This window comes from Miniopterus schreibersii, assembly GCF_964146895.1.
Source record: "Miniopterus schreibersii genome assembly, chromosome: 22".
Lineage (NCBI taxonomy): Eukaryota > Metazoa > Chordata > Mammalia > Chiroptera > Miniopteridae > Miniopterus > Miniopterus schreibersii.
The window spans coordinates 2528607-2542665 of NC_138124.1; the positions used below are offsets into that span (position 1 = coordinate 2528607).

Genomic DNA, 14059 nt, shown 5'->3' on the forward strand with positions numbered 1-14059 from the left:
ATAACAAGATCCCCAGAGGGTGTGACAACTAAAGCGCTGGCCTAGAGGGCTCTGGAGTCAGGAAGGTGGGTTCCACTTACGTCATGGACTGTGACAGGGAGTCAGTGGAGTGACAAAGCTGAAGGACCTCCTGAGAAAGCACAGTGTGGTTTGTTCTCGCTGGGTTTGCCCTGTACTTATTGCAAAATTGTCCACCCAAGTTTCCCAAATTCTAGAGAGAGCACCTCTACTGCAGGGCCCAGGAAAAGGAATATTTTTAATTAATGCATTTGATGTATTTGAGCATGAACTGCTCGTACAATACTGTGCTAGTCACTGGTGGGGGAGGAGACGACAGGCACAATTTGGGGTCTCCAGCAGCTCAGCATGTCTTTGAGTAGTGCCAACACCAAAGACAATACAGGAGCAAGCACTGGAATGACAGAGGCAGGCCGGGAGCCTCAGGACAAGCGCTCAGAGGGCAGAAGCACGAGAGCACAGGGTCTGGACATGGGGGGATCCTGCTGGGCATGGAGAAAGAACTGAGGAAACCGTAGGAGCAGGACACACGGACAAGGACAGTGCAGTGGCTGGCCAAGGAGAGGCAGGTGTGTGAGGTTGAGGGTGACTTGACCCTGGGAACCCATGACAGCTACATGTCCAAAGCTGCTGTGCACAGCTCCATCCTCTCCACAGAGGGGGTCCCCTCCTTCAAGCCCAGCCCTGGACCCTGCAACCTTCAGGCACCCCTGACATAGCCTCCCTCTGGGAGTGTGCAGAGAATTTCTCTGACATACTCCTGGAGCTGACCAGGAGCCATACTGTGTTATATACATTTTTAAGTAGTTGCTCAAGAGATTAAAGTGTATATCCTAATTTATCCAATCCAGCTGGATAATAGATGACTGTGTAATGTATGAACTTAAAACATTATTTAAATTCACACTCTCATCCTTTGTGCTCTTGTTTCTGTGTGTATACTTTCTGTGTTGTAAACCCACAATGCATTGTTATTCTTGCTTTGTACAGTGGAGTTTTAAAATGAACATAAGTGTACTTGCCTACATAATTACCATTCCCAGTGCTCTTCGTTACTTTCTAGCCTCAGTTTCCATTTGCTTTCAGTTTTTCTCCAGCCTGAAAATCTCTTTTAGTATTTCTTGAAGTGCAGGTATGCGGTTGAGAAATTATCTCAGCTTTTATCTGAAAGTGTCTTTATTTTATCTTCATTTTGAGGGAAATTTTGCTGGACATAGAATTCTGATGTGATGTGTTTTTCTTTCTGCACTTTAAAAATGTTTTTCCCTTGTCTCCTGGCATCCATTGTTTTCGATGACAAGTCAGATGTCACTCTTCTCTTGTTCCCCTTTATGAAATGTGGTTGCTTTTTTTTTTTTTATTTATTTTTTTTAATCTTCACCCTAGGATATTTTTTCCATTGCTTTTCAGGGGCGGGGAGAGGGGAGGAGGAGAGAGAGACACACACATTGATGTGAGAGAGACTCATGAATTAATTGCCTCCCACATGTGCCCTGACCAGGGCCGGGGATCAAGCCAGCAACCAAGATATGTGCCCTTGACCAGAATTGAACTTGGGCCCCTTCAGTCCGTGGGCCAGTGCTCTAAACACTGAACCAAACTGGTGAGGACTGAGTCCTCTTATAATGTGTTTTTCTATCTGTCCTTGGTGTGATTTTCTTCATTTTTATCGAGCATGAGGTTTGTTGTGCTTCCTAGTATGTTGTTGTTTTTTGTTTTTCTAAAAATTTGGAAATGTTTTTGTCAATATTACTTCAAATATTTTTTCAACCCTGTCTTCTCTCCCCTCTCTTTGGGCACCAATTATAGTTGTTAGATCACTTGATCCAGCTCAAAGGTTATTGAGACTGTGTTTAATTTTTAAAATCTTTTCCTTTTCTCTGTGTGATTTGAAGTTCACTGATCCTTTTTATTTTGGATCTGTTAATTTCATCCATTGATTTTTTTTTTTTTTAACTTTCAAATGTTGTGCTTTTATTGTCCTGTGATTTCCATTTGGCTTTTTTTTACTGTTTCCAAATCTTTCCTGAGATTTTCTTTGTCGTCACCCAGTATATCTTTTATTTTAGACTCTGACATATTTAAGAGCTACTTTAAAATATTTGGTACTAATTCCAATGTCTAGGTCATTTGTAGGTATGTTTCTAATGTTTACTTTTCTTTTCACAGTGAGTTACAGATTCCTCCTTCTTTGCACATGTCTAGTAATTTTAAAATTATATGCTAGGCATTGTTATGCTACATTATAGACACTCTGGATTCTGTTTGATACTGTTGAGTTTTGTTCTAGCAGTCTGTCCAATTTGAACTTTTGGGGTGTGATTTTTCATTTTTTTATGGTTCATCTCTTTCTGATTTGCCCTTTGCCTTAGGGAAAATATTTAGCCCAAGCACATGGTCTTTACTCTTAGGTTGTGACCCCACTGGTATTTCAATGGAAAGAATGAAATGTTTACCAAGATCTCTAACTTGGCAAGACTCAGACTCCAAATTGATTCCCCTTCAGTGGTCAGCAGATGAAATATCTGCTTAGCTCATTCAGCCTTCAGCTGTTCTTTCCCTCCTGGACTTCTTAGAGTCTTGCCCAAACATGTTTGGGTCACGGGGTCAACCAAGTGTTTGAGGGGAGTGTATATGTCCTCTTCTGTAGCTCTCTCCTTTCTGGGATTTCTCTCAGATTCAAGCTGTTCCGGCAGTCCTAAACTCCACCCCATGCCTCCCCAGGAGAACAAGATTTCTCTTTCCTGCTTGAGTTCTAGCCTCTCAGGACCAAGAGAAATGGGGAGAACCCTCAGAGCAAAAGTCCTAGTATCTTTGATCATACCCAGTATGGCTCCCTCCTTTCAAGAACTAAATCCCCTGCCTACCCCTGCCTTCTTCTGGTTGCTTTCCAATGATCTTAAAGTTATGTTTTTTAAAAAGTTTTAAAAAATCACTATTTTGTCTGGAGTTTGTAATTTTCATCTTTAGAAGAGTTAGTGTGATAGAAGCTACTCTGTCATCATTAGAACTAAAACTTGTGGTTTATATTTCTCTACCAAATAGATGATGTATTAGTTATCTATTGCTACAAGACTGTTATTCCAAAATAGAGCTGCTTAAAACAATAAACATTTGTTTTCTAGCACAGACAGTGGTTCAGCTGAGTGATTCTGGCTCAGGGTTACTCATGAGTCTGCAGTCAAGCTGTTGGGGGTGACTATAGTCTGAAGGCCTGACTGGGGCTAGAGGATCAACTTCCAAGATGGGTCACTTATTTGGCTGTTGGTTGGAGTCCTCAGTTCCTTGCCGGCTGTTGGCAGGAGGACTTCATTGCATCTCTACATAGGATGCTTAGGATGGCCCCATCACAGGGTAGCCAACTTCCCTCATTGCTGGAAGTTCAAGGAAGAAGCCAGCAATGTTATGACCTAGTCTTAGAAGTCACAAAACATCACTTCAGTCATACTCCAGTTTTTAGAAATGGATCACTGGGTCTAACATATACTTAAGAGGGACAGAAATTAGGCTACCCCTTTTGAATGGAAAAGTTTCAAAGAACTTACGGAGGTGACTTGAAATCACCACCGATGGGCTCCTAAAATTGGATTTATACAAAGGGAGTTATCATTTTCTATCAACTTTCTTTGTAAAACTGCACATTTTATATGTTTTACCACATAAAATAGTTAAATCAAATGAAAGAAGTGGTGGTACTGTCCAAAATTAGATCTTTTTTCTTTTTCTTTTTTTAATTTTTATCCTCACCAGAGGACATGTTCATTGACTTTTAGAAGAGAGTGGAGAGAGAGAGAGAAATGTCAGCGTGAGAGAGAAACATCAATCTGTTGCCTCCTGCACCCACCCTGACTAGGGCCAGGGATCAGACCCGCAACCTTTCAGTGTGTGGGACGATGCTCCAACCAACTGAGCCACATGGGCCAGGGCCAAATTAGATCTTTACAATAACTCTAAAATATATGTCATGTTGTTATCAACGTTCAGAAGAGTACAAGGAAGAAGGTAAAATATCATCTAGATCCTGGTGAAAAGAGGACTGACCAGCACATACTGTTTAGATAATAGGCACTGATCTAAGACCTGTAGGTGAATCACTTCATAGTCTTCACACAACACTGTGTCAGAGATCCTGCTCTCAGCCCCGTGTTACAAATGAGGGCCAAAAAGTTAAGTAACTTGCCCAGTATCAAACCTAACTGACTCCAGGCCCCAGCTCTTAACCTCTACTCCCACAGAAATCCTTTTACCATATAGACAGATGAATAGATACTATTTTATTAACATTTGATCATAGTCAACTTGTTTTCGTAAAATATGTTTGTTTAATGTTACGGAAACTTAACACAAAAGAAACTAAGCCAAACTGAATAATTGCCAAATCTCAGATTTGATTACATGTTTAGTTTTATTTGTTTAATGTTTGGTTTTATGCTTAATTTACTTGATTTATGTGACTTTAACTTCAGTAAGTTGAAATGAAGGAATTGCTGAATGTCACATAAATATTTCATTATAATGGGGCATTTTTTCAAATATTCTTTTAAAACCATTTTTTTGGAAAAGATCAGAGATTATGAAAACCATTAAGAGGCCAGGGTTAGTTTTTTTAAAATACATGATTCCCGTATTAGGTAATTAGCACTCTAGTTTCTTCTCTCCTCTTCATTGCCAAACATCAATTTTAGCTTTTTTGTTTGTTTACTTGTTAGTTTTTACATTGTCAGGGTTCAATATTAACCATCTATTAGTGATTCTCACAGCTGTTTAGTCTTGGCTCACTGTCTTTTTTGGCACAACCTTTTCATTCCTGGGTTATTTTGATTCATTTCTTAATTCACTGGATTTCATCACAGATTTTTTTTAAAAAAAACATGTTTTTATTGATTTGAGGGGGGGGAGGGAGAGGGAGATAAAAACATCTCTGCCTCCTGCAAGTCCCATTCTGGGAACTGAGCCCACAACCCGGGCATGTGCCCTGACGGGGAATCAAACCAGTGACCTCCGGGTGCCGGGGATGACACCCAACCACTGAGCCACACCAGCCAGGGCACGGAGTAACTTTTTCAAGGAAGGTGCTGTATTTCCTGAGTTCTCTCATCTTTGAAAATTTCCAAAAGTTATCTTTACACTTGAGTGATATCTCTGTTCTGTATGAAAACCTCACAGAGCTTCGTAGACGTTGCCCATTTGTCCCCTGGATGCAATATTTGAGGCCAGCCTGGCTTCTTTCCCTTGTAGGTGACTTGACTTTTTGGCTTGGATAGAATTTTTTCTATATTCTTGAAGTGGCTGTGCTGGGCCACCTCTGGGTGAGGATTCTTTTATAGCTGCTGTTCTTGGGATTCAGTATGTTTGAAAAGATCTGTGCGGAGTGTTTTGTTTTTTGTTTTTCATTTCAGGCAAATTTCCTTCTGTTGTGGTTTTGAATATTTTTGGTTCCATGTGCTCAGTTGTCGTCTTCATGGGTACCACTTATACACATATTGGATTTCTAGTTCCTGATTTCTGTATCTCTATCATATTTAACTTATGGTTTATTTCCATTTAATTTTTCCTCAGTTTTTCTCAAGCTTGTCCTTCATGTCTCTGACAGTTTCACCAGGGTCTTTTTTCCAAGAGGAGGCAAGGTCTGTCTCTCTAGGCCGGTGAGATGCTAACATACAGGGCAGAGGAGCCGGAGAGCTGGGCTGCAGGTGCCAGGGTTTGTGGACCTGGATTTTCCTCTCCTGCCAGCTGAGTGGCTCCGAGAGATCCCCTCCCCTCCCCAGGGAATTAGCATTCATTCATTTTATGTTGACCACATTGGGGGCGGGGGCAGCAGAGTTGGTTGTCACTCATTTTTCTCCTCCAGCAAATCACACCGTAAAAACTGCCTGTTCTTAGAAAGATGCTGTGTGTGGATAAGTCCTGGTCAGAGCTCCCTGTGTCTCAGATAATGGACACCTAGGTGGCTTTTCATTTTTGCTGTAAAAGCAATGCAGTGCGGCAGGGAAACAGACACCCCAGTCATGTGGCCTGAGGGACATCGCCTACTTTGTGGAGAAATTATTGCGGAGACATGTGCCACCCTCATTACTTCCCGAGAAGAGAGTGGGGTACACCTATGCACTTAGCTGGAAGTCCCTTTCATTTTAGGGAAATTTTAACTTTGTATTAAGTTTTAGAGGTGTCCACTGATGACTTGTGTCCCTTTTCTATGTATTTGCTTAAAACCTGTTCAAAATTGCTAATGATATCGCCTTTGTTCATGTTCCTTTAAGACTCCTGGGTTTAGGACCTTGCTTAGCAAAACCCGAGATAATAAATCCATTCTCCTGCATCTCCTCCAAAAACTTGGTTTTATAAGAATAGCTGTGTTGCCCAGCTGAGTGTGGCTCAGCGGTTGAGCATCGACCTAGGATCCAGGAGGTCGCGGTTCGATTCCCGGTCAGGGCACAGGCCCGGGGTGCAGGCTCCTCGATCCCCAGCAGGGGGTGTGTGGGAGGCAGCCGATCCATGACTCTCATCATTGATGTTTTTATATCTCTCCCCCTCTCCCTTCCTCTCTCTGAAGTCAATAAAAATATATATTTTTTTAAAAAAGAATAGTTGTCTTAAAACTTATGGTTTTGTCTTTTGTGTTTAGCTGTTTAATCCATATGGAATTTATTTCTGTGAATGACTTGAGGAGAGATCCAACTCCCCTCCTCACCCCCAAATGAATATTTAGTGATTTCCACATGCCACCCTGTCATATACTAAATCCCTGCATGTGCCCTGGATCCTTCGTTATGTTCCATTAGTCCGTTGTTTGTAATCCCTAAGAGATACCGTGCTTTTAAACGTGATAGTTTAAGAGGATCTTTTTGGTTCTTTTGCAAAAATTTCTTGGCTATTCCTGCACATTTTCTCTTTCAGATGAACTTGAGAATCTGCAAGTCAAGTTCCATAGAAATTCCTGTTGGAATTTTGATTGGGATTGCAAGGAAATTATAGATTAATTGGGGAGACCTGGCATCTTTACGATATTGAGTCTTCCTGCCCAGGAGCATGGTATGTTTTCATTTATTCGGGTCCTCTTTGACTTCATTTTAAAAAGTTTTATCGCTGTCTTCCTACCGATCCTACACATTTCTTGTTAGGTTGTTCCCTAGGTTGATTTTTAAAAAATATTTCCAATTGGTTGTTACTGAAATGGATGTAGGAAAGCCATTGATTTGTATGTGTTGGTGGTTTTTGTTTATTTGTTTGTTTTTGTACCTAGCCACCTTAATTTACTCTATGGGTGCTATTATTTTTTATTCTCTTGGCTTCTCTAAACAGGTATAAATACAGTGGGAGATTTTATCTCTTTAATCATAACTGTTTTCTGTTTCATGTCTTTTTCAACATCTAGGGACTCTTGACAAATATGAAATGGTGATTTGTATGTTTTGTTTTATTTCTGACTTACGCAAGAATGTCTTTAGTTTTATGCCATTTGTAGATGTCTCCTGTGGGTTTCCTGTAGTTACCCCTTATTAAATTAAGGACATTTTTATACTCCTAAATTTCTAAGAGATTCGTTGTTGAATCATGTGACATGCTTTTTAAAAGCATCCGTGGAGGCAGTGATACTATTTTCTCATTTTGCCGTTTAATCTGTTCAGTGTAGTAAGTGACAGTAATAGATCTCCTAACATTCAAAATTTTATTCTTCCATTCTTGAAAGAAATTCTGTTTTATGATGAGGATTGTTCTGTTAAGTCACTGCTGCATTCAGTTGTTCATATCGGATGAATGGCTTTGCCTCTTTTTTATAAGCTAGAGTGAACTATGGGTGTTGTTTTCTGTGATGTCCCTCCCCTGTTTGGGTGCTGAAATTAGGCTGGTTTTGTAGGATGAGTTAGGAAACTGTCTGTGTTTGTGCTCTGAAACCGCTCATATACTGTGGACATCGCCTGTTTTTTAAAATGTTAGTAGAGCGCTCAGCTGGTGTGGCTCAGTTGGTTGAGGGTCATCCTGTGCACCGCAAGGTTGCCGGTTCGATTCCCCGTCAGGGCCCACGGAAGGCAACCATCGCTGTTTCTCTCTCACATTGATGCCTCCCTTCCCTCCTCCTCTCTTCCTCTCTCTAAGCATGTCCTTGGGTGACAATTAAAATGTTAGTAGAGCAGATTAATTAATGTGACCAGACATGGGGACACTAAAGGGTTAGATCTTTTCAGGTTTTGTATTTCTCCTTGAGTGAATTTTCGTAGTTAAATTTTCCTATCAAATCACCCATTTCTCCAGATTTTCAAATGTATAGGTCTTGTACATGTTTGGTTAGATTTTCACCTACCTGTTTCATTTTATTTTAAGCCATTTACATGGCATTTTATTTTTAATTTCTGTGTCCATGTGTTCATTGTTAGTATGTAGAAATGTAATTGATTTCTGTATGTTGATCTTATATCCTGCCACCTTTCTGAACTCACTAGTTCTCGGAGTAGATTTCTTGAGATCTTATTCTTGATAGTGTCATCTGCAAATAGGGGCAGTTTTATTTTTTCTTCCTGATCTATATGCCTTTTATTTCCTTTTCTTGCCTTATTGCCCTGGCTAGTACTTCCCGCCCAGAGCAGATTTGCGTACCCTGCTCCTGATCTTAGGGAGGCAGCATTCAGACTTTCACCATTAACTATCGCATAACGTGTAGGGGTTTGGGGGTTTTTTTAAGCACAGGTGAGGTCCATAGGACAGAATCCTCCCTGCTGGCATCTCCAGAAGGGTTCAGGCCCCTGGCACACTTCAGACTGAAGATGTGAGCCTGGTCCCCTCATCAGGTCCTCCCGGGTTCAGGTCATCCCAGCATCCTGTGAGATGGGCTCTCTGGGGAACCAGGTGTCCACACTGGCCTGAGCAGAAACTTGCTCTGTCTGGAGAGCTCATTACCTGCAGGGCTGGTGAGTGAAGCCCTCTCCCCTTTCACTTTAGAGAATGTGTAGTTTTCACAAGTTCCTCAGCTGTGCTGGTGCTTAACAAGATTCAAACGTGTGCCTCTGACAGGACAGGTGTCACCTAGGACACAGCATTCAGGTACAGCTGGCCCTGCTTCTCGCTTTTTCAAGGGACAGATGCCAAGGCTGCTGGGAGCAGGCAGGGGAGGAGCAGGGCTGCTGGAGGCCGCCAGGACCTCCCCTCCCCAGGCCTGGCAGATGCTTGAAGCAGAAACACTCCCTCGCTCGGGCCTCCCGAAGCCCATGCATCTTCCCAGCCTGTGTTTAGTCTGCTTCTGGGGAGGAAACTCAGAACATCAACAGGCAAACTGCTGTGTGGGGTTTTGTTTCATTTTTTTGATGGGGGGACTGAATCACGTTTCTCTTTTCGTAAACATGGAAACGTTAAGTGCATCACCACGGAGCTCATCCGGGCCCATAAATGAGTTCATTATGTTAATCCCCAGGCACAGGACTCAGTGTCATTAGCGTTTCCCTTCAGCTGCTTAGGCTCGTGAGCGTTTCAGAGGACGGGTTCAGCTACAGATGCATCTCCAAAGGCCCCAAGTGCATTGCTCAGTGGTTAGAGCATCGGCCTGAGCACCAGAGGATCTCAGTTTTGATTCCCGGTCAGGTGCTTGCAGGAGGCAACCGATCAATATGTCTCTCACACATCGATGTTTCTCTCTCCCTCCCTCCCCCTCCCTCCCACTCTCTCTAAAAATCAATAGTAAAAATATCCTCAGGCACCTGCTCACTTACTCTGTCACAGGTGCACGTGCTCTCAGGGTTCCTTGCTGTCCCCGCTTGCAGGGTGTATGTTTGGGGGCCCCATCGGGCTCAGAAGCTTGCTGTTCTGTCGGGTGCCCCAAGCTGCCAACTCTTACTGAAGCCCAGGCGATTCACTGTTGTTCTGTGGCCCCTGTTCGATGATTGGGAGACCAGGGGAGTCCTTCTAGATTTCAAATGTCCAGATCCTTGCCGAGGCTCTTCTAGTTTTCGCCATTCTGTGCAAAATCTGCAGAAGCTGCTTATGAAAGAGGGACCTGAATTCAGATAGTTTTCATGATCGTTTATTTAGGTATGGTAAGACCAGCAGATCCAGAGACAGTGGCATTGCACAGTTTGTTACCCAGAGTTCTCAAGGAGAGGCCGTGGTGGGGGAGGGGGGCCACACGGGGAAGCCCCAGGGTCGTGCAGGAGGCAGAGAGACCGGGAGGGAAGTGGGCAGAAGCCTTCCAGTGGTTTCTGCAGGAGGAACAGGCCAGGCAGGTTAAGCAGGTTTAGGATTGGCCAGTTGGAATAATTTCCAGGCTCTGGGTTAGGAGCTGTCCCTAGTTGTCTGCGGTGATGAGGACAGAGGGAGAGCGTCCCTGAGTGTAAGAGCCCCATAAAGGAGGTGGTTGGGGTGTGGGCTCTGGATTGGTTTGCACATGACAGGTGCCCACACTGGGGAGTTGTCTGCCATCTCTAGGAATTGGCCAACTCTGGGGTGCAGGGGTGTCAGTCCCTCCAGACTCAGCCAGGCCCTAAGATGTCAGAGCATCAGAATAGAGATAGCAAAAGCCATGGGTAATGCAAGATCCTGCCTAGCAGGGCCTCGTCCCTGCAACCTGGGCTCACAGGACACCCCTGGCCCAGCCACACCTCCACCCGGGAAGGACATGGAGTGGCTCCAACAGGAGAGCGGGAACAGAGCAGGAGGCCAAGAGAGGCTCAGCTTGGCTGTCAGTGCTGTCTCCACGCCCTTCATGTGACAGTGACGACTGTCGAGGTGCCTGGGCATCTTGGCCGACCTCAGCTCCCCGGGTCCTAGAACGAGGTTGTCACACGTGGGCACAGTTAGAGACCTGAGAGCCCTGTTCCTGTCTCAGGCAGTCATGAGAGGTGACAGAGACCTTTTAGGTCTGCAGCGTCTGTCGATGGCTGTTGAAACCGAAACCTCGGTTGGCCCAGAGTGGCTGCTGGTAGAATGGAATGTGCTATATTTTAGGGGGGTGGGGGCACTAATCCTCGTGGATTTACTACAGTAAACTCAGGATTAATGAGCAGAATTTGCTGGGAAGGCCTATTTGTCACACTCGGGAAGCTACGATCTGATTTCATTTGCCACTGGCTGTTGCTCTCACATGGCCATTTATTTGCTGAAGGCGGGATACGTTACTTCCCAAGAAACAGCAGTGGGCCTGGTGCGGTCTCCTCTCTGCCTTCCTCCAGCTGTTCGCAACCTGCTGATCCCTGGCGTGTTGTATTGGTGCGTGTGTACATTAGTGTGTACATGCACGTGTGCATGTGTGTACATTACTGCGTGTACATGCATGTGCTCTTTTCATTGCATTTTCCTTTTTTTTGCTTACCCAATAGAAATTTATTTTCTCTCAGTTCGGGAGACGGAAGTCCAAGATCAAGGTGTCAGTCAATTCGGTTTCTTCTGAGGTCTCTGCCCTGAGCTTGCAGGTGGCTGCCTCTCGCTGTGTCCTCACATGCTTGTCCCTCCATCTGTGTGTTGTCTGTGTCTCAGTCTCCTCTTCGTACAAGGACACCAGTCGCAGAGGATCAGGGCCCAAGCATACGACCTCGTTTTAGCTTAATTACCTCTTGAAAGACCGTATCTCCAAGATCACCCCCACCCGGCATTCCCCGTTGCCTTTTAGCATGGAGCTTCCTCGGAAATTTTCAGGGGAAATGCTGAGTCTCTTGCCGCCTTGCAGGGCCCACTTGCCATCCGCAAGCCTGTCACTGGGAAAGTCACGCTCCACTTAGCAGCAGGGGGAGGGGCTGGAGGACAGGGTCGCTGTGACGATGAGTTGCTGGGTTTTTGAACATTACCTGGAGACTTGGAAAATCATTCGTTTCAGCAGGTCCCCCCAGGGCATTTAAGGTGTGATTGCGCCCTGGCCGGTGTGGCTCAGTGGTTAGAGCATTGGCCCCTGCACTGAAGGGTCGCCGGTTCGATTCCGGGTCACGGGCACGTACCTGGGTTGCAGGTTTGATCCCCGGGCCCTGTTGGGGCAGGTGGGGGAGGCAACCAATGGATGTGTCTCTCTCAAATCGATGTTCCTCTCTCTGTCTCTTCCCCCCACTCCCACTCTCTCTAAAAATCAACGGGAAAAAAGTCCTCAGGGGAGGGTTAACCAAAAAAATAATAACAATAAATACAGTGTGATTGGGGTCAGGCAGTTGTGAAGGGCGGCGCCTATTGTAGAGGGAGCCAGGCCTGTGTCTGGCGTGCGGCTCCTGTGCTGGGTTTGGAGCCCTAACGGCAGCCTCTGAGTTATTTGTCCAAACACAGATTCATCAGGTCCGGCTAAGCGCCATCTCTGTCTGCTCAGGACTCCTCCTGCCTTGAGCACGCAGAGGGGGGACCGGCCACCGGGAGCTGCGAACCCCGAGTGAGCGCGCTAACCGCCCGCAGTTCATTTGCCATCCGAGTGCTTTGTCCCTGTGATTTTTGTACCTGATCGTTTATGGTAAATGGGCCTCTCTTCCCGCATTAGAGAAGCGATTCCTGTCTCTCTTCAATTTGGCATTTCCAGGGAGCCCTTCGCGTTTCAGGCTAATATTGGAACAGCAGGTTTCTACTGAAAATATTTACCTTTTCTCTGCTGGCAACCTGTCAGTGTCTCGGAATTAGATGGTTCATTAAAACTTAAATAGATCCGGCTTTCTCTGCCGCCCGTCAGCCTCCCTTTTTCCGAGGAGAGCATTGTGAGACGTGCGGGAAATCGGCCTGGCCAGTTGCTTCTGCATATTTTGGGACGTGTCCTGGCATCTAGGCCTTTGTGTTCGGAAACAGGCGTTCCCACACCCATGACGTGCTCGAGGAGCCCTAGAACAGCGGGTCAGTGCCACCCCTAGGGCATCCGAGTTGCCTTTGGCCGCCTGTGTGGCCGGCAGGGTCTCCTGTCCCAGAGAGCCCATCGCCCAAAGTAAGGCCATAGGGATGCTGTTTCTCAGACGGCACCGGGCGCCAGGCCTCAACGTATATTCAATCCTCTCAGCTGCTCCCCTGCCCCAGGTAAATATTGTGAGAAACAAGGGCTCAGAGAGTTTGAGACCCTGGCCCCAGGTCACACAGCAGAGCTGCCACACCAGGACTCTGTCCCCTGCTGTCTTTGCGCATCTACTGGAATCCAAGCAGGAGGTGTCAATGGCTGTCATTACCCCTGCTCCCCAGTCACATGTCACTGAGCCCCCCTCTCTGGGGGAGGCTCTGGGGTGGGGGTGGGGGGACCACACCTGCTGGATGCAGAGTGAAATCAGTAATAGAGGCAAACACGGGGCAAGGGGGACCACCCCCTGGCCGGGAGGTGGGCACTCACCCCTCTCCTTTTGGGTGCTCCTGAGAAAGCTATGCACCCCACCTCCTAAAGACCCCTCCAGGGAACACTCCAAGAGATGACACTGACCCCCCCCCAACAGGCTAAGGCGTGGCCTTTCGTAGGTTAAGCTCCTAATTATAAATCAGGGATGGAAGCATGTTTTTAAAAACAGAGAAACAAATATAAACTATTCACAGCTAGGAAAGTTGAAAACGGCTTCAAGTTCTGTTGTAGAAATGTCCCTTTGTAACTGCCAGTGTGGCAGGTGGGAGTGAGGAAGCTGTCTCATGCCTGTTTCCCAAGGGGCTCGGCTTCCTTCGCTGCCCCTGTGCTTGGGGACACTACCACGTTGCCTGGGGTGTCGCTTCAATCCTTTCTCATCGGCCAGCATGGGATGGGCAGAGAGGTGTCCAGAGTGATGCTGGGCAAACCCCCCGAGCTGGTCGGGGGCCCCGGGCGCGCCCCTGCTCCCAGGGTCGCGGCCCCTGTGGGGACAGGCATGCATGGAGCCCCCTGTGCTTGCAGGCGTCCGCATGCTGGACGGCGACGTGACCGATGTGGTGGAGGCCAAGTCGCTGGGCGTCAGGCCCAACTACATCGACATCTACAGCGCCAGCTGGGGCCCCGACGACGACGGGAAGACGGTGGACGGGCCGGGCCGGCTGGCCAAGCAGGCCTTCGAGCACGGCATTAAAAAGGTGTGAGTAACCCAGGGCTGCGGGGGGCCCCGGGGGGGCGGGAGAATCGTGGGAAACTGTTAGGAATTAAAAATCAGAGCGC

The 14059-nt window shown here is 46.2% G+C and overlaps 1 protein-coding gene across 2 annotated transcripts in view; it reads left to right on the plus strand.

Moving 5' to 3' along the window:
• The window catches only part of PCSK6 (proprotein convertase subtilisin/kexin type 6), a gene marked incomplete at its 5' end in the record, with an annotated part of 102777 nt that overhangs the window by 48911 nt on the left and 39807 nt on the right, over positions 1 to 14059 (plus strand). For both annotated transcript variants that reach the window (XM_081124518.1, XM_081124519.1), the window contains one exon: positions 13805 to 13977. In XM_081124518.1, coding sequence (XP_080980644.1) covers positions 13805 to 13977 — 173 coding nt within the window. The remainder of the gene's footprint in view (positions 1 to 13804; positions 13978 to 14059) is intronic.